Genomic DNA, 27,848 nt, shown 5'->3' with positions numbered 1-27,848 from the left:
TGAAAGAGCAAATAATTACCGTCTAAAGTTCCTCCTGCCATTTTCATCTTCCTTTTACTAATTACAAATCACAGTCAAACAAATTTCATCCCTGAATTAAACTATTTTTTAAATAATATGGGAATATACATATCAGGGATGTTAGCCAAGAACTGATTCAGCAGCTGTGTGTTTAAGTAATAAGAGCAACTCAAGCAAATTCTGAATAGAAAATTCCTCTGAGAAAAACTCTTGATTTTTTTCTCTCTTCCTTGAGCTCAATCTCTCTCTTTCGGCACATTTTGCTCATCATACAGTACTGTGTGCATTCATAGCACTTCATAAATAATAAAAAATAAAATGATGTCTGAGGACCTAGGCCTAGAGGGATCAATTCTTAGGCACAATTCCAAAAGTTAACCTTAACCATGTGGAAATTATGCTAAATGCCCTCAAATGTACTGCTGAAATATTCTTATTTTCAAAGTAAAATGTCTAATCAAAATGTGGTATATAGATGGCCATTCTGAAGGGGGTTAAGTGTGTCAATGACTGGAAACTAATCTAAAACACGAATTTAATCTATTCATCTCCATATTATCTAAAATCTCAAGTTATAACCACGTTTTGAATAAAAATTAATCAATTCTCAGTTTCTCATGATAGTGGGGGGAAAACTGTAGAATGGGTAATGCAAGAGAATAAGCCATCCAAATTTATCTGGAATTGTTTTAATGTTCATGTTTCCTTGGAGGTTTTCTTTAGAGACTGATCAAATTACATTTTTATTAGGATAGTAATGAAGCTCATTTCATTCTTTAAGTAAAAATACCTGGTAATAGGGAAAGAGGATCTGGCCTATGTTCAAGTTCCAATTTACTCAAGAGGTACACCAGGGATTTTTAAATGGCCACCAACAACCAAATAGGTAGAAACCCACTAATTGCAGTTTCTTTTTCTGCGTCATGAATATAGAACATCTCAACATACTGATGATTAATTGAGAATATGACTTATAACATTTGGCAAACGCAAGGTTTATAAAAAGTTATGAAATTATACTTGGGAATTCACATCTCCTTATGACTGTCTAGCACATAGGATTCTGATTTCTTGCAAACACGATCACAAATAAGAAAGTAACTGTCAGAGTTTCTGTAGGAATTCTAGTCCATTGAAGTCCAGCTAACAACACCCACAACAATAACTTTTAGATAATTTACATTCCATGTGATGAGTAACGCTAATAAAATAAGATTAAAAGAAGGCAATCTAGATTCAAAAAAAAAAGGAAATTGAGCAATGGTGCAGTGTTTAGTATCATTTAGCAATAAAAGTCCTAGGGAGAAGGGACAGCAATTATGAAACTGAACAGCAACAACAAAAAGCTAGACCACAATGGATAAGGCTCAGCTTGTGGAGTGATTTTTTTTTTTAATTGTTTGATGATATTTTTCATTATCTCCTAATGATTGCAATGTGTCTTTTAATAAAGTATGCATGACAAAGTTTGTTGAGACTAAGATTATACTTTAAAAAGAAAAACTATCCATAAAAATACATACAGGCAGGTCATTTGAAAATATCATGTAATCTTGGAAGAAAACTAAGTGTGCCTATACTTCCGTTTCTGGCCATCCATGCATTGGTTAGTGTCCTCAAGGACAAAGCAGAGGAAAGGCCCGGCAAGGGAAATCTCAGCCACAAAGAGAACTCTAGTGGGTTCTTCACTGTCTGGTAGATGAAGAGGAGAAGAAACAGTCAAGAAAGGAAATCTAAGGTTTGTATCACATTGGAGGGGAAAAAAATAAGCTACTAAATCAGTATGCTACATAAACAAGATCCCTAACATGTAAACATTGGGAGTTTATGTGCTGAAAACACATTATTAAATGTGGAGTGTTACCGTGACTCACGGCCATCCAATGAACAAGCATCCTTGCCATCATAAGTGATTATAGTGCCTTCTAGAAAAACATTTCTATTAGAATAAAATACTTAAAAATGTTTTTCTGTTGTTGAATAAAAGGTTGTACTATATTATTTTTAATTATTATACTCCCCCCAAAATATTGCTATTTGACAAATATTTTGGTACAAACATACTAAGAATAAAAGTTGATTTTCTCCCTGGCAAACTTGCAGTAATTTCACAGTCTCCATTATCAAAACCACCAATTTCTCCATCTGTCACAATTTACCTTTCTTGGATTTGGCTCCAATCTTCAGTTTTGATGGCCAAGCAATCTGCGTATTTGTTTCCTCCATGATCTGCAACAAAAATTGAGAGAGAAAAATATTGATTCAATTAGTAACTTGTATTTACAGATAAGATTTTTCTAAAAACAAAAAAAAGATTATTTTCAAGTCTTTAGCCTCATGTTGACGCAACAAAATGATCTCATTTTAATACAATGCAAAAAGAAAACCCTCTGGGGAGAAAAAGATGTGTTTTTATAAGCCTTTAATCGACTAGAAATATTCAAGTAGATTTTGTTACTCTTAGTGTTCCTCTCTGTCATGCTCCAGAATTTTAACATAGAGACAAGACCAAAAAGTACATGAACAAGTAATTAACCCAATTTGAGATCAGAACCATTAGAGATGCTTGTGCTGAATAAAATTCCCCAAGACAATCGCCAACGGATTGCAACACACCAAACAAGATCCTTGTAATACAAAACTATGCGGGTTAGGCCCTACTAAATGAAGACTATTTTTCTGCAGGAAAAAAACCAAAAAACTTGCTTTGGGCACATTTGTACTTCATTAAACACGACGTCATATCTTAAGGTTGCATTCCCCTCATCTTTCGCCTGGTCTACAATGGCACTGTTGCCACACTTCTTTCCCACTTACACGCGGCCAACACCAGCTGGGAGGATATGACACCCAAGTGTGCTGAGAAGCAAGAACAAGTGAGGGAAACAAAGGACGGAGATGGGAAATAAAACAAGAATGAGAACCACAAAACGCTCATCCTTTATTCTTCTCTACATTTATCACATGAATTAGACTAATGTTTACTTTTGTCCCAAGAATACGGAATTTGCCAAACAAATTAATAGAACAAACTAAATTAATAAGCAAATAGCAACTACCATTCATTAATCACTTAAGAGTAGGATATTATTTAATACGGATTTAGAGTTAACTAGACAAATTCACGGTGAAGACAATGAAACACAGTACAGTGCAATTAATAAAAAGGACTTTTTTCCCCTCATTATTGGCTGTGTACTGGGCACAAGGCTAAAGAGTTAACACATTAACAGGCATCACACTGCACTTAATCCCCTTTATTGCAGCATAAAAGAGCTTTCAGCAGATGTTTCAGACTTACAGCCCACAGATGCATTTTGTCCACCCATCATAAGGTTTTCTAAAACATGAGCCAACATTTTTAAATCTGGGAATTTTACATAGAAATTCAGATTTCTGGTTCTCTGGAAAACTTGGCAGATTTAGCACCTGGGACCCACATTCCCACATGGCAACACTCAGCTGGCACTGAGGATCACATGCCCTTTAGTCAGGGCCAGAAGACTGGGCTGCCCCCAGTCCCCACTGGGTTTCCCACAATGAGATCAAGAGCCACGTGCCATTATCATCCTCACGTTCATATTACTCATTTGCCATTTATCATTGTGTTTACACTGTTGTTTTTCTTAGAGAAGTATTTCCCTACACCCATGCCTCTATTAAAAACTGAAGAAAGTGAGGTCACACTGTCTTCACTACATCAAGGTACCAGCCTGGCCCTGAAGGTAGGTGAGCCTGTGACCCCAACCCTACAGGACCTGGCCCCTGCCTCTTCTCCTCCCATCTTATGCTGTTAACGTGTTTAGTTGTCTTCGCCATTAAATTGTTTTGTTAACTCTAAATCCATATTTAGTGATAAAATAAATATTATCCTCCTCAACAACTTCTGCTCCAGCCACACAGGCCTCCCCACGGACATGCGCAGCAGGCTCCCCCTTCAACGCCTCTGCATTCAACGCCTCTTCCTTCCCCAGCTGCCACCTTCTCCAACTCACCTTCCCCTTCAACTCTCACACCTCCAAACCATAATTATTCTTCCCACCTCACTATGTTTATTTCCCTCCAAACTCTTATCACAATCTGAAATTCTCCTATTTTCTGTGTACACTTGTTTATAGTCTGTCTCTGCAAAATAAAAGCAAGCTCTCTACCCCACACACAGCAAGCACAGGATATACTTGGGTAAACGAACCTTCATAATACCCTTAAGAAACAGATTTCTTTATTCCTCACACAGCAAGGGAGATAAAAACCCCAGACTGCTTGCAAATAATATACTTTTAGCTCCCATACTATACTGAATATAGGGTCTCTATCTTTTAAAAATGTGTCTACACAAACTTACAAATATGCTTTAAGATTTGTGCACACCAACTGATTCTAACATCGTACAAATACTTATTAAAAGCTTACTTTGGTGCCATAAGCGTCAAGACCCAGAGCCATGAATAAGACACAATTCCTGGTGTCCACAAGCTTACAGTCCAGTCAGGGACACAGACAAATAAGATGCTTGCAGCTGCCGGATGATGGCTGGGTGCTGGCACAGGGTCAGCTCACAAGGACACTCAAGGCCACGGGCTTGGAAGGTCAGGGGTGGAGGGTTAGTAAAGGATTCCCCAAAATATAATCTGCAAAATCACTTGAGTCCTGAAAGCCAAGTAAAAGTAAACTTATGATTGAACTCATTAGTGACTAAATGAGGGCAGGAAAGTCCAATTAGGAGGGACATCCTATTGGTCACATTTTATCATCTATAAGCTCCAGCTACTAGACATACATGTATCTTCAAAGTGACTAAAATTAGATTCAGAATTTTCCTCTAAGTTGGCTGAGACACCTAAAGATATAAAATGGAAAAATAAGATCTTACTCTAATGCTATTGGTGGAGAAGCAGTAAGAAAATAATCTATATACTTTTCTTTTTCTGAATTAAATAATTTGGCCTTTTAATCCAGTGAATTACATCAGGTGCCATAATCATAATACTATAAAAGAGAAGCTTTCCTGTCAATATATGGTTAGATAACATAATTGGATTCTGAAATCTTAACCATTTGCAGAACTTCCCAGAAATCACCCTGCATATAATCTCTTTTTATTAAATGCCAATAGATGCTCCATGACAGAAAATAATATGCCAGAGAAAATATCCTAATAATAGGTAACAGCCATCAAAGCAAAATGTCTACTTTATACACACTCCCTCTAAACCTCACCCTCGTCCAGTGTCTCTACTGTGCAGTGAAGTGTTGAGGCTTGGAAAGACTCCCTTTCAACCTACCCACAGCAACACCATCTGTGAGGAGAAGAGAGACTATCCCAAGCTTAGTATCCCTAACTGTGAAACCAGAGTTCTCTCTTCTATACCACATGATCGCCAAAGTCTTATGAGCCACAGTAAATGTCAAACTTTTTAGAGAAAACAAATCACTAGTTATTGGAATTTGGCACTTGTAGCTGACATTTCCTATATGACTAGAAAAAAGCGACTCCATTGAACATGACTGTGGCTAGCCAGTGCCAACCACAGGTCATTCACTAGGCTCCAGTCCCCAGCCTAGGCGGAGCTCTGACTGCATGCCTTCTCAGACATCCCTTTATTTGTTCACCACTGTGTGTAATCTGGTCATTAAGGGCAGGTGGCTCCACAGTCATATACCAGCTTTGCCACTTTCTAGCTACCGTCTTGGGCAAATTACTTTTATCAGTCTCACTTTTCTCCTCTGTACAATTAATTACAGTACCTACTCGTGGAGTTGTGAGGTTTTGGTAAGAAAATGTGGAAAACCCCAAGCACAGAGCATAGCACATAGTGAGTGCTCGATAATATTAATCCCTGTTGTGTTAATTACATATTGACTACTTTTGGTCAAGCACTGTCCTAGATAGTAAGGCTACAACAGAAAACAAGACAGTGCTTCCCTCCGGGAAGGTCTAAAAAAGGAGAAGACAAGTTAATCCACCGTTGTGCACTGTGTCAAGTTTCAGAACAGGACAGAGCAATACGAGAGTAGGATCCTCTCTGTTTTACAGAACCTCTCTATATTATAATACAAGGGGGATTCTAACCTAGTCCTGGGTAATGAAGGAAAGTTATCTCAAGGAAATGTGTAATAATGCTGCAACCACAGGCAGGCAATAAAGTTGGCTAGCTGGGGAAAAGGTGGAGAAAGTGTCCCGGGCAAAGGAGTAGTGCACATAGAAAGGTCTAGAAGGAGGGAGGGCAGGTACCCCGGAAGGCCTGAGGGTGGTACAGTGCCTCAGAGGTGCTTTAAGGCTCACCTCAAGCATCCAGGGCAGAGAGTGTCTCATGTCTTCTCCACCCTTCTACAGCTCTGCACACGGGGAGGCTCAATACAGACTTGAAGAAACGACAGGGACCAAAGCCATCCAGTACCTGTGCTTGGCTGGCACTCACGAGAAATAAACTCTGAGAACCAGCAAGCAACTCCAGCTAGGAAGGGGCCATACTCACTTCACCTTCAGGAAGTCAAAATTCCCCTTAGGAAGTTATCAGGGAAGCGTTTCAAACTACCGTCTCCAATGACTCCAAGTCAGTTTCTGCAGCTCAGACATGACACACTGTTAATTGGTTTGCACCTCAGCCAGTTATGGGAGTGGCAGAGTGTGAAGCAGTAAACGATCAGGAGGGGGAGGAAGTACAGGTCTCCACAGGGAGTGTGGCTGGAGGCTGGTCCAGGAACCCCCACAACTGAGGCTGGATTACTGCAGCAGGGAGCGTGTTCCCTGACAGAAGTGGGGTAAGGGTGGAAGTCAGGGGAGAAGAGGCAGAAATTAGGGCTCTAAGCAAGTCAGAGGCTCTGTATCCAGCAAGCGGTGCTTAAAAAGACATCCTAAATGGTCCTCAAGACAAACAGGGAGGTACGAGAAGGTATGCAGGAGAAGTGGAAAAGGTGAGGTCAGGAAGCTGTGGCTAAAATCAAAGAAGCCATAAAACCCCTGAGAAGAAAATGACTACCTTAAGTCTCAAAAAAAACCCTAAAGTGAGTTCCAGCTAGTTTTTCTTTTAATCTTATTATGACCCTTGTTTCACCTTCACAAAACCAAAGCTCAAAGAACCACAAATTTGGAATCATTTTCTATAAACATTAAATCACACTTTAGATATTTTAAAGATTTTTGTTTTAACTTATAATTCTGGATGCTGCACATTAATAAAGTAACTAATGAATGAAAATCAGAGATAAAGCTGGAATTTCTCCTAAAGGCAACAAAGAGCTAGAAAGCCTATAGGCGAGTGCCATATATATTTTTTTCTTTTTCTTTTTTTGTGAGGAAGATTGGCCCTGAGCTAACATCTGTGACAATCTTTTTCTATTCTGTATGTGAGATGCCACCACAGGACAGCCTGATGAGCGATGCTAGGTCAGTGCCTGGGATCTGAACCTTCAAACCCCAGCCACCAAAGTGGAACATGCGAACTTAACTACTACACCACAGGGCCAGCCCCGACTGCCACATATTTTTAAAGAGATACCCCAGGGCTTCCTGATGACCCTGACCTAAGTGCTTACTTTTCTGTTCGAAGAGGTCATGTCTCTGAGCTGAACAAGAGCTTGGGTGCAGACACGAGTGATGTAAAAGTCACCAAGTAGACTAGGTTGTGGAAATAACAAGTTCCTACTGCATCTAAAGGGTCAGCACACGGGGAAAGGACATAAGCAGCAGCAAGTTATAAGAGGAGCTGCTAGCAATCTCTTACTACCTTTACAAAATCCAGACAGGTTTAAGAGAACTGAGAATTAAAGTGACATTTTTTAAAAATCACAGAAATAGAGACCCTGAAGCAGTTAATTTTACGGATCTTTTAATGGATGAAAACACTGACACCTTTTCAAGAGGATATTACACATTTTCCACAATCCAATTAATTCCTGCAAAACCACACAAAGAAATCATTCCCCAGAAACCCATGATATGCCCTAATTCTTAAGTAAGTCAGGATGTTGTCCAAAATATTCAGTTTGCATTCAAGGAATAATTCAATTACGTGGCTAACTCTGACCAACTCCTCTTGAAAAAATCAGATGCTGATGCCCCCAAGTTGTGTGAAATCTGCCCTAAAAGTTGGGAAACACGCTTAAAATGACTAGTGTTTCCTTGTGGGAATAAAATTATAAATACTATGATGTCAGTTAAGCTAAGGAATGCCAAGGTATGCAAAGCCACAAAACCTCTGAGAAGAAAATAACTATCTTCTGTTCAGTAAAAAAAATCCTAAAGTGAATTCTAGCTAACTTTTTCTTTTTTAAACTTACTATTGTCCTGGTTTCCACTTTCACAAAATCAAAGCTCAAAGAACAAATATCTGATTTTGAATCATTTTCAATAAATATTAAATGACACCTTAAATGTTTTAAAGACTTGTTCTAACTCAATTCTGGATGCTGTATGTTTATGTCAGTTCAAATAGGTCAGTTTCAATTTCTGGACTTCACTGTCGCAATTCTACCAATTTCTGCTAGGTTTCTTCAGCTGCTCTCTTCTAATAGGTTGCCATTTTTATATGTTACAAGGAGAACGGAGATTTCATAGGAGTCTATCTAAAAATGTAACTATTTGAAAACTAACTATATTAAGTTTCTGTTAGACCTAATGTACTCATTACCTAGAGGTGATTTATAATTGAAATGTAGCTTAGTCCTTATGCTAATCTCAGATCTGATGAATAGCAAATATTTATAGTAATAGAAGTATTTGACCTAAGAATATCAATTTAGAAATATATGAAGCAATTAAGATTGTTGGTATTACAAAGAATATACATTTTTGTAGGTCAACTATAAAAGCTGTTTTTTCATCACGAAAAATCTGATGAGGATAAGATGCTATGGATATGTAACAGCTTAGAAAGCTGGTCACCTTAACTTTCTAATTCATATTTGCGTCTCATACTCAGGGAGCAATGTTTCTTGATCAAAGAGTAATAGCACTGCTTTTTTCATATTAAAAAGGTATCTGATCAACATGGAATTGTATGTTCCTGCTTTGGTTTTAGTTTCTGAGGGGAGTAAAGGAGGCAGGGGTGAGAAGCGAGGGTAATGTTTACATAGCTGGAATTTGGAATTTTTTTAATTGGAAGAAAGTTCTATCAGCTATTGAAAAAAATTTCATTACATATTTTACACAGAATTATTTAAATAATTTCACTTTCCTAAAATAACTTGTCAAAATTAGAATAAACTAAACAAGTAAAATCTAAACAAATTCTAGGGGCCAGCCCGGCAATGCAGTGGTTAAGTGCGCACCTTCTGCTCTGGCAGCCCGGGGTTCACCGGTTCGGATCCCAGGTGTGGACATGGCACCGCTTGGCAAGCCATGCTGTGGTAGGTGTCTCACATATAAAGTAGAGAAAAATGGGCACGGATGTTAGCTCAGGCCCAGTCTTCCTCACCAAAAAAGAGGAGGATTGGTGGCAGATGTTAGTTCAGGGCTAATCTTCCTCAAAAAAATAAATAAATAAAACATAAACAAATTCTACACATAGTTTCATTCATGATAAAAGTAATTTCCATTTATATTTTTCAATGCTCAAGTCATAATAGATTTTTTCCATCTCCAACAAATTCTAGATTGGCACACCATGTGGAAAGAGAACATATCTACCAATGTTCACTATGCTACACATTTTGCAAGTTTGCACCAATTATAGGATAATATCTTACAGATGAAGGAAACCTTTGCCAAACCAACAACATTCTACCAACGAGCTTATTTCACCAAATTCTTAGATCCAGACGTAAGGTTAAAAATCCACAGGTAAGTAATCAGGATCCCAGATCAACCCAAGACAACTCTAGTTATGCTGACTTTACTTGAAATATTTATTCTTGGACTAGGAAAAGAACGCTGAACCCTCTAACTCAATATTTATTCTCTAAACTATTGAAAATTCATCATTCAAAATGGCTACCAGCTGGGAGCCATCTGCAGCCTGCTTCTCCAAAAGACCAACTCATTTGTGCTCTATTTTCCCTGTATCAGTACAGAAATAAGGTCTATCCTCACGGAGGAGGCTGTTGAAATTTACTTCATGTACTAATGGCTTATGAGTCAATTCGCTGCATTTCACGATGCAGGGAGCCAAGTAAGAAAAGAGCTAACTAGAAAACACCAAAAAGTGAAGATGGGAAAGTAGTGAACTTCTCACACGAGGGGGTGTATAAAAGCTGAGGATGTTTATTTTACTGAGACATTAGACAGCTCTGTTATATTTCATTTTAAATCCAAGAAACGCATTTCAATGATTCAGTTATTCATCATTGCCAGAACACCTCCTCACATTTGCCTCATATTCATATACATTTCCCATGTACTCCTTACAATTATCTTGTCAATCAGATATGTGAAACCTATCTTACAGACGAGGAAATTAGGATTTAGAGGTTGAGTAGCAGATAGGTGTGTGGTAAAGTATGGCTAGAATGGAAGTCACAAGACTCCCAGGTGAGGGCTCTTTCTGCCTCCCTTGGCTTACAAAGGAAGCGGAAGGCTCCACGTCCCTATGGGGAGGTCACTCTGAGAGCTCAACCTCCCAGACCTCTGCCACGAACACCGAAGTAAGTGAGCAGCAGAGTGGGTGCCCCTCAACACTCTCTGATTAATGACAAAGTGACCCAGAGAGGGTTCAATCCACGGGAGTATCCCACCTCCACACACGTATGGAGAACGTGGGAAGCATTTTGGTTGTCACAGTGACAGAAAAGAGAGTCACAATGGCACTCAGTGGCCAGGACTACAGATGCTGAACTTCCAACAAAGGGCAGGACAAACCCACTCAAGATGTCCATACAGACAATTCTTGCTTTGCACAGTTCTCATATAGACAACTTTTAATTACCACAGCTTACTTAAACACCACCAATCCCTCAATGACACAAGTTCACATTCCAGTTACCATAGCACATTAATTGTGAGTTGTCACAACAAATACAAATTCTGCTGTCAGCTCTTCAGAATGTCCACGAATCACTACCTATATAACAGATGCTCATCTTGATCAGTGACCAATCACCTCACTTCTTTTAAAGTGTGCCAGTGATTGCTCAGTGCACATCTGTAATCAGTTCACACACAGACAGCAAAGTAAGGAATTGCACTCCTTGCCTCCCAGTGATAAAACCAAATGACATTTTACAAAAGGGAATAATCGAAAGCAGAAACTGGCCAGTAAAGATAAAAGCGCAGCAAAGAAACAAAAAGTAATACTGCTGGAAGTGAAATTTGAATCAAATATAGAATCATTAGCTGACGGTGGGAATGTTGTGAGAGACTGTGGATATGCAGCCAGAGGACCTTAGTGAATCATAAATAATGAAAGCAGTTGTGACAAAAAGGATTAAGATGTCCCAGAGGAAGTGATGCTAGAAAAATACTTCACAATTAAAGAAACTCTGAGAGATATTTCACAACTTTGAAAGTACAAAAGATGCAATATTGAAATCTGATCCAGATTTATGATTATGACAATTGACCAAGGCATAGAAAAGCTGTTCCCTCCATATTGTAAGTTATACAACAAAAAGAAAACCAGCACTGCTCCAAATTGTCGTTTCTTTACAAAGAAATGAAATATATTCTCAATATTTCTAAAGTTGAAATACAGTGTACTAAATATTAGTTTTATTATTTTTTTCATTTTCCTGTATATTTACGACTGACAGTAAGAGAGATTTTTAATGTTTTGACAAAAATTTTTAAAGGTTGCAGATTATGCAATTTTCCCATGGGTTACTAAAAGTGCTTTGCATAGTTTCATCTTCCACTGTCATTTTTATGGTCCACACGGCTGTGCAGGTGAGTGTTACATTCTATTCCCCATTGAGAATTACTGGTAAGGGATTTCAAACTGTTCCACACTGTAGACAGGCTTAGGCAATCTATTTTAAAAAGTTTGGAGAACTAGTTATCAATCAAAGCCTAGTTCAAATGTGCCCTTCCCTGTAAAAACTCCTCCCACTCTCCCAGTCAGAGGTCACCTTTCTCTTTCTCTCCCCATTCTCACTTTGTTGTGGCAACATTATAGTGTTTATTTCTTCATTTATTTTACCAACCCCACCAATGAGTTGGGCTCCTGATGGCCAACAACTCTATCTTGTTCATTTTTAAACCCAAAGAATCTAGCACTTAGGATCTCAGCAAGCATCAGTAAACTAATTCACAGAGATGAAGGAAATGAGATGAACGGACAGAAGAGACAACATTTACATAACACTTTCCAATTACATGGCACTTGGTGTATCATAGAGTACTGTCACCATGAAGCTCAGAGAGGTTCATCTACAAAGTCTCCTTTAACTCATTCAAACACGGTATTTTCAGGGCTGGACCCGTGGCCAAGGTTAAGTTCCGTGTACTCCACTTTGGTGGCCTGGGTTGGCAGGTTCAGATCCTGGGTGCCCTCCTACATCACTTGTCAGCCACGCTGTGGAGGTGACCCACATATAAGGTAGAGGAAGACTGGCACAGATATTAGCTTAGGGCTAATCTTCCTCAAGCAAAAAATATATATATATATTTTTTAAATGGTATTTCTGAGGAGTCTACTTATCAGAATAAATGAACTGAATGAAAACTCACTAAATGAAAGTAAATTCTAAATCACTGACAGGATTAATTCTCCCAGGGTCTATTTGCATTATAATAAAGAAAGAAATCCTGCAACCAAAATGTCTCGTGTGGTGGGTACAGTGAGTGGCAAACAGCGCCAAGTAGGGCTGTGGAAAGTTGAAGTCTAAGTTCTGTCATTTCTGCTCTAGCCTATGGCTGGTCAGGCTCAGGGTGGCCACACCTACCCATTTTAAAAGAGGAGCCAGATTTCTGTGTTAAATCTCCTGATTTGTAAATGTTGGCACCTATTTCAATTATGCGAAAAGACACTTTATGGGCCAAAGAAAGCATGGGCCCTACTTTCTGACCTGTACTCCAAATCAAGGAGAATTTTCATGGGGCATATGAGTGGGTCATTCATGATGACCTATAACGTTAGTGAAGAACAGTTTTCTTGGTTTCCCTGGGACATAAAAATCGGTGATTCTTCAGGCTATTTCATTCTCCAAATATCGTTTTACTATAATTCCTCAGAAGGATTAACCAGATCTTTTGTCTGATATCATGGGTAGCTATAAAGAGATTTATTAAACTTGAACTATCAGAGTATAACTTGTGTATAACTAGACTATAATGGTGTAACAGTGTCTAATGTGGGGAGAAATGGAATGGTATTGATATCTTTAACAAAATCAAGTTACCAAACCTGGATTGAAATTTTCTAGCCTCCAATCTTCATAAGCCTAGTTACTCCAGTTACATGAGTTCACCTTACATGCTTTTATAGGGAATACATTTTACCACCCAGCTCATCTTAATCTTCTTAAAGCAAACAATCCTATGTAGCTCAGTAAGTCCCACTGGCATTGCTGCTAGTGAGTAATGACAGAACAGCACAATGACAGATCTATAATGGCATCCCTGAGACATGAAACAGAGATAAAATCCCATGCAGGCTATACTGGGTGTAGATAGGCAAGGAAGTGAGTATTAGGTTTGAGAAAGGTTTGCTTTGAAACAAGAGTAAATAATGAAAAGAAGTATACATTGGTTATGCTACTGCAACAAGTCCGAATTTCAGTATGGTCATGTGTCTCTTACTAATAGGGATACGTTCTGAGAAAATCATCGTGAGGCAATTTTGTCGTTATGTGAACATCACAGAGTATACGTACACAAACCTAGATGGTACAGCCTACTACACACATAGGCTACATGGTACTAAGCGTACCGGACCACTGTTACATATGCGGTCCATTGCTGACTGAAACATCATTATGCAGCTCATGACTGTAGATGAACATGACAAAAGTTTACTTCTCCCTCATGCTAAATGGCCTTCATGAATCAGCAAGGGGTTTGGTTCTATATAGTCATTCAGAGACCCAAGCTGGTGGAGGTCCTTTCATTTTATAGCTGTCCATCTGGAATCCATGGCCTCCTCAGTTTCTCTTTGGGAGACAAACAGGAAGACTCCTGCATGGATCTTGCCTGGCAGAAAAATATACTACCTCCCTCACAGCCCACAGGCCATGACTACACAAATGGTTCTGCCAACTCAAATGGGGCTGGCACATACAGGGGGCATAAGAATATTTGGTGGGCATTACTGCCTCTGCCAGAGAGTTCTTTAACAGCTTCAATATCAGTTAGCTGAAAAAGTTATTCCAAAGTAAAACCTCCCCTTGTTCCTTTCGGAACCCAGACTCATACATGTAACCTTTTAAGCCTATCTCCACCTTGATATCTCACCAGCTCCTCACTCATGTTTAAACTGAACTCAAGTCTTCTCCACACAACTGGACATTGTAAACTGTCTACCCAGGATTTGGGAATCAACCAGGTTATCTAAGAGTGATGCCACTTCCATTGCCAGGGATAGGTTTAAGAGTAGGCATGTTAAAACTCAACAACAAAGAAACAAACAACTTGATTCAAAAACAGGCAAAGGGCTTGAATAGACATTTCTCCAAAGAAGATACACAAATGGCCAAAAAGCACATGAAAAGATGCCCAACATCACTGATCATTAGGGAAATGCAAATCAAAGGTATAGTGAGATAACACCTCACATCCATTAGGATGGCTACTACTAAAGAAAAAAAACCCAGAAAATATCAAGTGTTGGCGAGGATGTGAGTAAATTGGAACCCTTGTCTGTTGATGGGAATGTAAAATGGTACACCTGCAATGGAAAACAGTACGTGGCTCCTGAAAAAGTTAAAAGTTGAATCACCATATTATCCAGCAATTCCACTTTTGGGGATTTAACCAAAACAACCGAAATCATGGTCTTGAAGAGATATTTACACACCCGTGTTCACAGCAGCATTATTCACAGTAGCTAAAATGTGGAAGCCACCCAGTGTCCATCGATGGATGAATGGATAAGCAAAATGTGGTATATACATACAATGGAATATCATTCAGCCTTAAAAAGGAAGGAAATTCTAACACATGACACAAACCGGATGAACCTTGAGGACACTACGCTAAGTGAAATAAGGCAGTAACAAAAATACAAATACTGCATGATTCCATTTATATGAGAAACTTTGAGTCGACAAAATCATAGAGACAGAAAGAAGAATGGTGGTCTCCAGGGGCTGTGGGGAGGAGGCAACGGGGAGTTACTATTTAATGGGTATAGAGTTTCAGTTTTATAAGATGAAAAGAGCTATGGAGATGGACGGTGGTGATGGTTGAATGTTATAAACGCATTTAATACCACCGAACTGTACACTTAAAAATGGTTAAGATGGTGAATTTTATGTTATGTGTATTTTACCACAATAAAAATAAAAAAAAAATAGGCAGGCATGTGATTCAATTTGGGCCAAAGACAAGTAAGAAGAGGTTTGATAGAAGTTTTTGATAATGAAGCTTTCTGGCTTTTATAAGAGAATTTCTGAAAGGTTTTCTCTCTCCCACTAGATGTGAACAAAGACACATGGAGCCCTATTGCTGCAGAGTGCCACCCTGACCATAAGCTTCAGTACAAAGCTGCCAATGTGGAAGGCAGAGCTGAGTCAGGGAACATCTGGGTCCTGGATGCCATCACGAACCTTCTTAATCAACTATTCTTAAAACTCACTTACCTCTGCACTCCTCAGTAATGTTAGTCAATACACGTTCATATTATTGAAACCAGCCTGTTACTTGAAACTGAAACCATCCTACTGGATACACCTTCCAAACCAGGTCCTTCTGAGTTCCATACTTTTCTCTGACATCTGTATTCAAAACTTTGTCCCCTCCCCTCTCCCACAGCTTCTCCCTTATCCCTCCTCATCCCCTACACTACTATTTCCAGTAAGTTACACAGACCTAATGATGCTTTCTCCAAAACTGTGTCCAGAACCTAAAACAACCTTCCATCCAGATAATTACCACTCACGAGCACTTCCACAAAGGGTTTTACAATTGCTGGCAACACTACCAGCTTTTTCCCCTTCAAGACATGAGCTCTGATATTTCCCTCCCCTAATTCAAAAGTTTGCCAGTGGTTATTCATTATCTCAACTTAGGCACAAACCTCTTGACCCAACATTTAAGACTGTCCATAATCAGGCCACAATCCGTCTCTTTGTTTTACTTTTCCTCAGTCTCTTCTGCTTTCCTCAACACCACTATCCACTGTCCTATCCACACCCAATCTCCATCCTTTTTTCGCTTTATTCAAACTGTTTTATCGTCCCATTGTCTCCCGCTGCTGAATTTCTACCTCTTGTTCAACACCCAGCATAAAAGCAACTTCAAGATCCCCTCAATCAGATGTAGTCTTTCCTGCTCAGAGCTACTATCTTGTCTCTCTTATGCCAGTTAAGTTTTATTACTATGTTTAAACTGATCCAGTTGCCCTTTTAGAATATACAGTCCTGTTAGGCAAAGTGTGTTTTACTTACATTGAACTTGGCAGGTCCTACTAAGAGTAATTAATGGGAAAGCCAACAACAGCCACGCTCTTGACAAGTCAGAGAGAGGATGCCTAGGCATTTCATTTGCAAGAGAGTTGTAAGCTTCTAGCAGAACAATCTACTGTCCTTTGAGGGACTTGAAGGTGGAATCGCTTTCGTTTTATAGGATCATGCATCTAAATCAGGAGTCCCTAATTCAAATGTCTACAGAAGCCAGGCAAGGAACAGTTACGAATGACTGAGCACAGTGCATGTTTTTAATTCAAATATACATTCTACACACAGAGACACACACATACAAGACAGAAAAATTATTTGTTTCCCTAAAGAAATACAACTTCTCTCATTTTCTTAGAATTCACTGACTCCCCCACCACACACACACTCATATTTCCCCTTGACCTACAGACTTGGGTACAAGAATTATTTCAGTCCACCATAAGAAAACCAACAGCACAAGAATAAATGGTAACTGAAACTTATCCTCAGTGTCAGAGGAATAATAGAGTGCGGCAAGCAGGAGCGCACTGTCCTGCCCAAGGGCGCTATCACTACCTCCAACTAGCTTGGGGGGACGTTGGCCCAAAGTAGCCAGACTTTTGGATTTTCAAGAAAAGCTACCAAACCAGATTGCTATGTAAAATCTCCTTAATTTTAAAAAGTTGTCGGCTAAGTAATTTATTTCAAAATCACTATTCAGAGAAATACAATATGGCCTAAACTTAACATGCTTGTAAGCCAAATACAACCAACAAGCTATTCATTTGTTTTCTGTTTACTTGAGATGGGTGAAAAGAAAAAGAACAGGAATGTGGTAATACTCTAAAGAGTGAGAAGATGATGCTTCTACCAGAATCAGAAAATCTTTTGCCCCTAGCCTTTTATAACTAGCTGGGCTCTGATCTTAGGAAAAAGGCACAGACAGCTTTACAGCCCAGTGTCTGACTTTGGGCCTAGGGTACCTGGCAGGGAGGTCCAGGGCTAAAAGCCACTGGAAAATTGAGGTCAATTAAGCCTAACACAAGGTTACAAGTGAATCCCCTTGCACATGGTAGGAATTTAAAAACTATGAAACTTTCCTGAATTAATGTGGGAAATTATTCCTTCTAAGAGGATGCCAGAAAAATAAAGTGCTACCCTATTAAATCTGGTACAGTGTGGATGAAAATACCTACTGTACTCTAGATGTATTTTCCTGAAAAAGTAATTTTAGATATTTCTGATACAGGAAAAATGTGTGGCACCTATAAAAAGTCATGAGTAATATTCAAAGAATTTATACATTTCAAAATTGAATTTGATTATGAAAATTTCCAAAGAAGCTATACTCTGTAGGCTTAAGTGCACTAATAATGTCCGAAGGGAGACTTGGGAAGACAAACATGTAGATATACTAAGATCTCATCAACCAGCAACAGTGCAGAATTGGATTTGGCAATATTTCAGATGTCTTCATGTGATTCCTAGAGTAAAAGTTTCAAAACAGTTTTTCCCTTGTGAATTTTTAGCATCTAAGGAGAATCTGATTAAAAACCACAAAGCTTTCCAAACTCTGGTTTCAAGAAATTAAGATTCTCTCAATACAGCCTCAATTTCCGACATCTATTTACATATGATAAAATGGCATACAACTATTCTATATTATGAAATATGAACCAGTTGGTGAGATTTATTTTTATCACTATGTACTCATTTACAAAACAAGATGAGTGTGAGACACTATGATCAACTGATGGGCAACAATGATGGCCAAAACCAGCTATGGCCGCTGCTCTCACGATACTCACTGTATAGTGAGGGTAAAAACCAACCATCAACCCTTATCATTGCAGAATTACAAAGCATAAGAAGTTTCATGAAAGAAGCTTACAAGTTGCAATGGTAGCATCTAACAGAGATGCCATGTAGTCTCTTAATCAGGGAAGGCCATCTTGAAAAAGTGAGCTGCAATATGAAGCATGGCTACAAAAGGGGTAACCAAATCACGCCAGGGAGAGGGACCAGCATTCACTCATTTACAGAGTTCTTGCGTGCCAAATATGTGTAAGGCGCGGCATTACACATTAGATATGTAATAGTGAACAGAATTTAAACTATCTCTGATCACACTCATAATCTACTGGGGGAAATGAACAAATAAAATAAATAATCTACTGAGGGAAATGAATTAAAAATAAGATAAATCTACTGGGAGAAATAAACCAAAGAGGGGGGATGGCTTTTTTAAAGTGAGGGAGGGGTTAAAAAAGAGCAGGATGTTCTGAGTCAGACAATAAGAAGGGCTGTAGTTTAAATTGGGTGGGATGCTCTCTCTGAGGAAGGGTCATTGAAGACAAGACCTAAAGGATGCCAAGAATAGTTCAAAGAACATTGTAGGCAGAGCATAAAGGCCTTGAAGCAGGAGGGATCTCAGTGTTAAAGGAACTGAAAGCACGCCAGAACAGCAGGAGAAAGTCGAAACAGGTGAGGCGGAGAGAGCAGTAAAGATCTAATTAGAGAGACTGACTCAAGACAGAGGAGGATAAGAAGCGCAGACTGAGGGACAGGCAAACTAGGTGTGGCTAGAAAGATGAGAACCAGGGAAGACATGGGAGTCGTCAAACCATGCAGAGCCTTGCAAGCTAGGTTAAGGATTTTACTTTTTTATCCTAAGAGCAATGGGAAACAACTAGACACTTTTTTAAAAGGTAAGTAACATGATCTAATGTGTATTTTTTTTTCAAAGCTCATTGATAGTATTTGAAGAAAGAAATGGAGTGAGGGCCGTGAGAGGTGGCAAGGAGACCAGTTAGCAGGTTATTTTGGCAATCCAGATGAGTCACGGTGATGGCTTCAAACAGGCTAGTGATTACGGCACCATGGCTAAGTGGGCTAATGTGAGTAAGTACTGGCAGGACTTGGTGTCTGATTACACGTGAGGGATCAGGTAGCAGTCAAGGATGACACCCCAGGTTGTGACTGGGACAACACTGTGAATGGTGGTGTCACTCACTGAAACAGGTTCTTGTGGAGAAGATACACACTTGGGTGAGCTTAATTTTGAACATTCTAATCTTTAAGTTTCTGGGTTAATTAAGTGGAAATATCCAGGGAGTAAAAGACTTGTTCTCAGCAGCAGGCAAAAATGGGTAACAGATGCCCATAAACAAGGGACTAGATAAACTGCGGTGGGTTTCAAACAATGTAACACAACTCACTCATAAAAAAGAAGGAACTATTGATACATGCAATATAGACAAAACCCAAATTGCTGAGTGAAAGAAGCCGTACATCATAGAGTGCATACTTTATGTTTCCATATATATAATATTCTAAAATGAACAAAACTAATCTTTGGCGAAAAAACTCAGAATATTGATTGCCACAGCAGGAAGGGGTTGGCTATTTGTTGGGGTTTTGGCAGAAGGAGAAGGAGGAAACTTTCTCAAGCGATGGTAGTGGTCTATCTTTATAAGAGTTTGGGTTACACGATGTATACATTTGTCAAAACACACTGAATGTTACATTTACTTCATTTAACAACAACAAATATTGAATGCCAGTTATTGGTATGCATGTGAAAGGGTTGAAGTGTATTGATGTCTGCATGTCAGTTTGAAATGCATCAAAAAATAAGATGGATTGATGAATAGATAGAAGGATGAATAGACGGATACATACACAACGAAGCAAATATTTTTAAAAATTGTAGAATTTTGGTGGTTAAGATTTGGCATTCTCACCTCCATGGCCTGGGTTCACTTCCCAGTCAGTGAACCACACCACCCATCTGTCAGTTGTCATGTAGCGGTGGCTGCGTGTTGCTCTGATGCTGAAAGCCATGCTGCCAGTATTTCAAATACCAGTACGTTCCCCATGGTGGACAGGCTGCAGCAGAGCTTCCAGACTATGACAGACTAGGAAGAAGGACCTGGCCAACCACTTCCGGAAAACTGGCCATGAAAATCCTCTGAACAGCAGTGGAGTATTGTCTGCTATAACACTGGAAGGTGAGAGGATGGGGCAAAAAGACCAGGCAGGGCTCCACTCTGCTGTGCACAGGGGTTGCTAGGAGTTGGAGTGACTCAACAGCACTAACAACAAAAAATGTACAATTTGAGTAGTGGGTAAATTGTATTTCCTGCATGATTCTTTCAACTTTCCTGTATTTTTATAATAAAATGTTAGAAAAACCTTAAGTAACCAAACTATTTCTTTAAAAGCAGTAAGAAACCTTGCAATACTGTAATGAGCACATTCTTCCTCCTTCCCTCCCTTCACATCTTCACTTTTACTGTGAAGCCATGAATACTGACTACTAAGGGATTTATAACCAATTTAATTACAAAGGAAACTAATATTTTAACATCATTTGAAAACATTATAGAAGCCCAAAATATGTTCTTTGAAGAAAAAAAGTTAAATATTTTAACACATTTTAAGCAATGAAACCATAATTCGGAAAAAGTTCCAGCTAATACAGGGAAAATAATGGTCATTCTGAACTATGTAACATCTTAAGGGATACTGTTTTCTTATTTTTATCCTCTGAGAGCTCTTCAGGACCCATTTAATAAGTAGATAACTATCACTGGCACACCAAATGTCACATTATGTCACTCACCCATTCATTTTTAAATGTTTCCCTATGAATGTTATTTATATCCTTAATTTCCACCATCAAATATGAGTTTTTTTAACTTAAAGAAAACTGCTAGGTCTTTCTTTGCAAAAACTAACAACTATAAAATTACTAAAGGCTCAGTTAAATTTTACTAAAAATTTTTCTTCAAAAAATAAAGTCAAATTGTCCCTTTCATCCTCCCTGCCCCCCGGGGTTATTGGGGGTGATTCAATCAAGAAAGCATTCCTGGAACCTGAACCATGAGGAGCCAGGCAGAAGTCATGGTAGGGCTGAGGGGAGCTGATGGCACGCAGGAGCAAGGACGTAACTTTTGGAGGGCATATGGAACTATCCATCTTGTCTGAAACTGCATAGAGAACTGGGTTATAAACAAAGTGGGTGCCAGGGCTGAGGCTGGAATTTGGATGGGCATGAGAGCCTGGCTGTTTTCTGGCAGCAAGAGAAGCTCCAGACTGGGGTTTGCAGGTGGGTAACTGCCTGGGTGTTCCAGAGGACAATGACTATGATGATGGAGAGGCCATGAAGAGCAGGTAGAAGTGGAAGAGCAGGGAATTCATCACATGGCTGAACTGCACCCAGAGGTCCACCAAGTGCTGCTTCTGAGCCTTGTGTTTCTGCCGGCTCTTGTTGATATAGCGCATCCATTTAACTCTGCCTCTCTGGTACCTAGCACCTTCCCCACCAGCTCCACTAGTTCCTTCAGGTCGGGCAGGTGGGTGGGGGTGAGATCCAGGCCCTTATTTCCCTTCTAGGGTACAGGAGGACAGGATCTCCTTGGGCTGGTGCAGTGTAGAAATAGGGAATAGAGCCACCAAGGTACAGGTAGGGGCTGGGTGGTGGCCAGGTACAGCAGGCAAGTGATGAAGATAGTCTCCAGCAGGCTGAACACCATCAGAGACAGACACGGGGCAAAGTGGACACTGATGAGGGAGGTGCCAGTGGCTGGGAATGTCATTCATCATGAGCAGAAAGACAGTGTAGCCCAGCATCAGTGTCATCTTGAATGTGGCATGATTCTTACTTTCTGCTGGTAGGGATAAGATGAGAGCATCAATGGCAACCAGAAAGCTACTGGTCACAGAAGGTTTATCACGGAGAGGCCAGTCCTGTGCCTGATAGCCACCTGTTTAGATGGAAGAGCTGAAGGTGAACATGCAGTTCTGCTTGTCAAAGGGGAAAGAGAAGATGTCCAGGTTACACGCGCTGACTACTCACATTGGCTTATAATATCTGTTGTGACCTTCACTGTTGACATAAGCCATGAGACTGTAGGTGCCTGATCCACATCCATGAACTCCTCGATGATGATATCTGGAAGCCATAGGTTCTCAGTTGCCATGCTGAGCTTCTTGATGCCCTCACTTTCCCCTGGGTTCCAACTAATGAATGGATTGTACCAGATCATACTTAGCCACAGGAATGATGTCATTGGCTGATGCTATGCATCCACTTCCAGAATGGCAGACAGGGTGAAGGAGATGTTGACATGAGTGGGGATACTGTTGTTAATGACTGGATGGACACCACTCTGTCAAATACTGTCTGGAGGGCAACAGGATCTGCCCCATGCTCGTCAAAGTCTCAGCAATTGATCGTTAAAGTGTCTCCTCTTCCTTGAAGCAGCAGGGGCAGAATAAGGCAGAGGAGGAATCTCCCCCCATGGAGCCAACCTCTTTCCAACTTCCTCTCGACTCGTCTCTGGGGAGTTAGTGATGACGTTGACTTTAACAGACCATAGGGCACACCTCAAGTCCTAGCTCAAATTATCCTTCTAATTCAAACTTATAAACCGATTTTTCAAAACCAGCTACCAATTGAAAGGCTTGATATCAACTCTCATCCATTTATTCAATCAATACCTTCACAGAGTTTATGATGTGACAAGCTCTACTGTAATACTATCCAAGAAAAGTTTCCAGTTAGTAGTATAAGTGATTAATTACATATTCATATACATTACTTGGGAAACTATATTTTATTGCTCATTTTCAGCAAATGAGGGTTTTTTCCTTACACAAATTCTGGTAAAGACAAGTAGCTTTCCTTACTATACATACTATGAGCTTGGACTTTCATGATACAAAACTTTGCAGAGTTTTTTTAAACTCTAAAAGAAAGCCTTATTAATCCCTAAAATAAACATTTAGACACTATCTCTTCTTAGAGCCCCACAGTAAAAGCAAAGGAAAAAGAAACAGCTAAGTGAGCCCAAGGCTGCTTATAACTTCTGAGTTTCTAAATTCTTCTTTAGTCTTACCAGGAAAACTACTGAACTAGGTACATCTACCAGGTTGAGAGAGGGAACAGAAGCTTGTTTTACAAGTTGCTGGGTTCTGGTTTGCATATTGTCACTGGCTGGAAGCGAAGTGCATTCAATAAATATGGTAAAAAACACCATGTCATCAATAAAACTGAGTTTTCCCAAATAAGCGAATGTGGAGTTACACACTCCAACCACTTACACCGATGCAATCCTTGAAATGCGTGTTCGCTCAAAGGGCAGATGAAGCACTGTAAAGGCTCCAGTGTGACTACTGGGATGCAGGCTATGGTGCCAAAATAACATTTTGAGACTTTTTTCCAACCAGAGTCAGACCTAAAGGTGAGATTCAGAACACTGTGAATCCATCTGGAAACAAATTGAGTGGAAAGGGTAAGTTTCAAACTTTATTGATATTTTCCCTTTCTTTTATAAGGTCACTCAGTGAGGATCAAAAGTTCACACAAGAGGAATTCATAAAAGAAAGGGCAAGGAAAAGTCTTCAAAACTGCTTTCCGTATAAACTGGTGTACTGACCCAAGGCAATAATGCACTGACAGAAATCAGAGCATCTAAAGATGACGTAAACTCTCTAAATGAGCTAAAATGATTCAGGGAATCTTCCAGAAAAGTTTTACTTCCAGTCTACACCCTGAACATTTTGTTAAAAAGTGGAAGACCATAAAATACTTAATAATTCTCTGTTTACTGCCAATTTTTTATTTATTATGTTCACAAAAATAGTGATTTACAATAAGCCAAGATGAGACAAAGGGGAAAAACTATTTATTGAGCACCTGGTATACATCAGCACTTCATAAACATACATGAGCTCCCCTTCGTCCACACAGCCCTGTAAAGCAGGCATCCTCACCACTCGACACTTGAAGAGGACGTTTAGAAAGACTGAAGGACTTGCTCAGGATCATGCATGTAGCTTTGAGTCAGGAGTGTCCTTCAGGTGTGGCTTTGTCATTAACAAGCTATATGTTCTTATAAATGTAAGTCGCCTCTCTGATACTCCATTCCCTCATACACTAAATCAAAAGGCTCAACTAAACATTGTAATTACACTAAAAGGTGAATTTGATCTTTGAGGGACTGATGATAGACAGTCTGACTTATTTCTTCCCCTCCACTTCTACCCTGTCGTTCCTGCCTTTATCCAATTTCAATGTTCTTTACTCATTCCATGAGAAGTTAGGAAAAGGAGCTGGACCCCCTCCAAAAAAGAGTACTTAAAAGCTTTGTTTTCATACTCGATAACACTTCCTTTTTTTTTTTTTTTTTTTGCTTGAGGAAGATTGGCCCTGAGCTAACATCTGTTGCCAATCTTCCTCTTTTTGCTTGAGAAAGATTGTTGCTGAGCTAACATGTGTGCCAATCTTCCTCGACTCTGTATGTGGGATGCTGCCACAGCATGGCCTGATGAGTGGTATATAGGTCCACACCTAGGATCCGAACCCATGAACCCTGGGCTGCCAAGGTGGAGCATGTCAAACTTAACCACTATACCAGGAGGCCAGCCCCCACAACTTATTTTTAAAGGAAAAAAGAAACCTTGAGCAAAGAAGAAGTTACAATTAGAGTATTAAGAGACTTCCACTTTATGCTATATTGTTTTCAGGATTACAGGGAATAAATGAGAACTTCATAAAATTCCTTCAAATGCCTCACATCTTCACTAAAAAGAATAAATCATTATTGTGATCTCACAATAAGCCAGCCCTGGTGGTCTTGTGGTTAAGATTCAGTGCTCTCACTGCTGCAGCCCAGGTTTGTTTCCTGCACTACCTGTCCATCTGTCAGTTGTCATACTGCAGTGGCTGTGTGTTGCTGTGATCTTGAAAGCTATGCCATCGGTATTTCAAATACGAGCAGGGTCCTCCATGTGGACAGGTTTCAGCAGAGCTTCCACCCAGACTAGACAGACTAGGAAGAAAGAGCTGGCCACCCACTCACAAAAAATTGGCCATGAAAATCCTGTGAATAGCAGTGGAGCATTGTCTGACATAGCACCAGAAGAAAAGAGAACAGTTCAAAAAGACCAGGCAGGGTTCTGCCTTGCTGTACACAGGGTCGCTAGGAGTCAGAATCCACTCGATGGCATTAACAACAACACAAAATCTCCTAATGACAAGTTTGATAAAGAAGCATCACTATTAGCTAATGAGAAATCGTCTATCTAGACTAAATTTAAATGTTGTTCTTTATGAATAGTTAGCTTTTAAAAGACTAGAAGGCCAAGGAGAATAAGTGAGTAGTTTCTTCTGTATCCTGTTTACAACCCACAGAGGTATAAAACTCACAGCAATTAGTTAGAAAGTAAAATTCTAGTTTGGTAAGTAATAATCTGTGCCTTCCTTGAAACCATCAAGCTATACTGAATTGATATTTTTCCATCTGGCTTAATTGTGAACCTCTTATCTAGTCTGTTATTGAAAAGGCATGATAAGCCATCACCTCCAATATATTTGTCAAAGGAGTTTAAATATTAAACAGAGAAGGCAGGTTAAATAGGAGTAAATCGCTAAGATATTTTTACTGTCTTATTTAAAATTCCTTGCAGGGGAGAACTCAAGGGAAAAAACAAGTGTATACTAAATAATTCACCAGGTATTTGAGAGGAAGAGGACGATATTAACATTTGAATGCCTACTATGTGACATGCCATTGTTTAATCATGTCTTTAGTCCTATAAAAGGTAGACATTACTCATTCCACTACTGGGTATTGATCCAAAGAACTTGAAATCAGCAATTCCAAAAGTCCCATGCACCCCTAGGTTCATTGCAGCATTATTTACAATAGCCAAGACGTGGAAGCAACCTAAGTGCCCATCGACTGATGTCTGGATAAAGAAGATACGGTGTTGGGGGCTGGCCCTGTGGCCGAGTGGTTAAGTTTGCAGCCTCTGCTTCAGCAGCCCAGGGTTTCGCCAGCTCAAATCCTGGGAGCAGACATGGCACTGCTCGTCAAGCCATGCTGAAGCGGCATCCCACATGCCACCACTAGAAGAACCCACAACTAAAAACGCACAATTATGTACCAGGGGGCTTTGGGGAGAAAAAGGAAAAATTAAAAAATCTTTAAAAAAAAAATATATATATATGGTGTATATATACAATGGAATACCACTCAGCCATAAAAAAGGACAAAATCGTCCCATTCACAACAACATGGATGGACCTTGAGGGTATTACATTAAGTGAGATAAGCCAAACAGAGAAAGACAATCTCTGCATGACTCTACTCACATATGGAAGTTAAACATGTAGACAAAGAGAACAGATTAATGGTTACCAGGGGAAAGGAAGGTGGAGGGGCGGGCACAAAGGGTGAAGTGGTGCACCTACAACACAACTGACAAACAATAATGTACAACTGAAATTTCACAAGGTTGTAAACTATCATAATCTCAATAAAAAGTTAAAAAATAAATAAATAGGGGGCTGGCCCTGTGGTCGAGTGGTTAAGTTCGCGCACTCCGCTGCAGACGGCCCAGTCTTCGAATCCTGGGCGAGGACATGGCACTGCTCATCAAACCATGCTGAGGCAGCGTCCCACATGCCACAACTAGAAGGACCCACAACGAAGAATATACAACTATGTACCGGGGGGCTTTGGGGAGAAAAAGGAAAAAAAATAAAATCTTTAAAAAATTTTTTAAAAATAAATAAATAAATAAATAACATAAAATATATTTTTAAAAAAAGGTAGGCATTACTATCCCACTTAACAAGTAAAGAAAAAGACTAAAAACCTAGATAATTTGCCCAAGGTCACACAGCTAATAAATGCTGATGGTGTATTTCCAGCTCAAATATACTTGAATATATTCTTGAATAGAAAGTCTAAACTCTTTATAGTACCTCCTCCCACCTTCTCTGCGCTTGGCCAGTGATTCAAAAACTAAAAACTCACATTCAGCAACCTATTAGAATTCTAGCTTTGGCTGAAGGAAAAAAACACATGATTATGATACAGTCTATCAGAGGTATGAGAAGACAGCATATAGAACTTGCCCTTCCAGCAACAGGGTAACCTGGATATTCAGATAAAACCATTTAAGTAGAAAACATCTTAAAATGCTGAGTAAAAGTAAGGAAAATTGCTTAGAGATCAGAAATAAGAAAGAAAGAAAGAGGTAAGTGAAGGTCGGAGCCAGTATCTGCCATAGAAATGTCTATTATTACCTGGTAGCCTTTAGCCTGGATTTTAACAAACCATGTCCAAAGAATGGAAAATACAGTTCACACCAGAAACACTCACATAAAGCCCCAGAGGTTGAAATGAAATAAAACTTCCCTTTAGTGACAGACAGTGGAGATGAGTGCCTGGCTTTGCCTTGGTGGAATGAAGGGAAAGGAAAAAATCTCCACTGAGAATTCCTAAACACAAGTTTATAGTGATGTACTCTTGGAGACAGAATTCACATGCAAAACAAATTAG

The 27,848-nt window shown here is 39.5% G+C and overlaps 1 protein-coding gene and 2 pseudogenes across 4 annotated transcripts in view; all 3 read right to left on the bottom strand.

Annotated features, from left to right (window-relative positions):
* The window catches only part of BICC1 (BicC family RNA binding protein 1), a 266,296-nt gene that overhangs the window by 103,824 nt on the left and 134,624 nt on the right, over positions 1 to 27,848 (bottom strand). For all 4 annotated transcript variants that reach the window (XM_070488055.1, XM_044755191.2, XM_044755187.2 and 1 more), the window contains exon 3: positions 2,181 to 2,250. In XM_070488055.1, the coding sequence (XP_070344156.1) occupies positions 2,181 to 2,250 (70 nt within the window). The remainder of the gene's footprint in view (positions 1 to 2,180; positions 2,251 to 27,848) is intronic.
* LOC106826153 (5-hydroxytryptamine receptor 3C pseudogene) lies at positions 21,500 to 22,260 on the bottom strand (annotated as a pseudogene).
* Positions 22,255 to 27,848, bottom strand: part of LOC139039738 (5-hydroxytryptamine receptor 3C-like) — a 39,972-nt pseudogene continuing 34,378 nt past the window's right edge.

Source organism: Equus asinus, chromosome 2 (assembly GCF_041296235.1).
Source record: "Equus asinus isolate D_3611 breed Donkey chromosome 2, EquAss-T2T_v2, whole genome shotgun sequence".
Classification (NCBI taxonomy): Eukaryota; Metazoa; Chordata; class Mammalia; order Perissodactyla; family Equidae; genus Equus; species Equus asinus.
The sequence above is the reverse complement of the archived record's forward strand: the minus strand, read 5'-3'. Positions and strand labels throughout refer to the sequence as shown.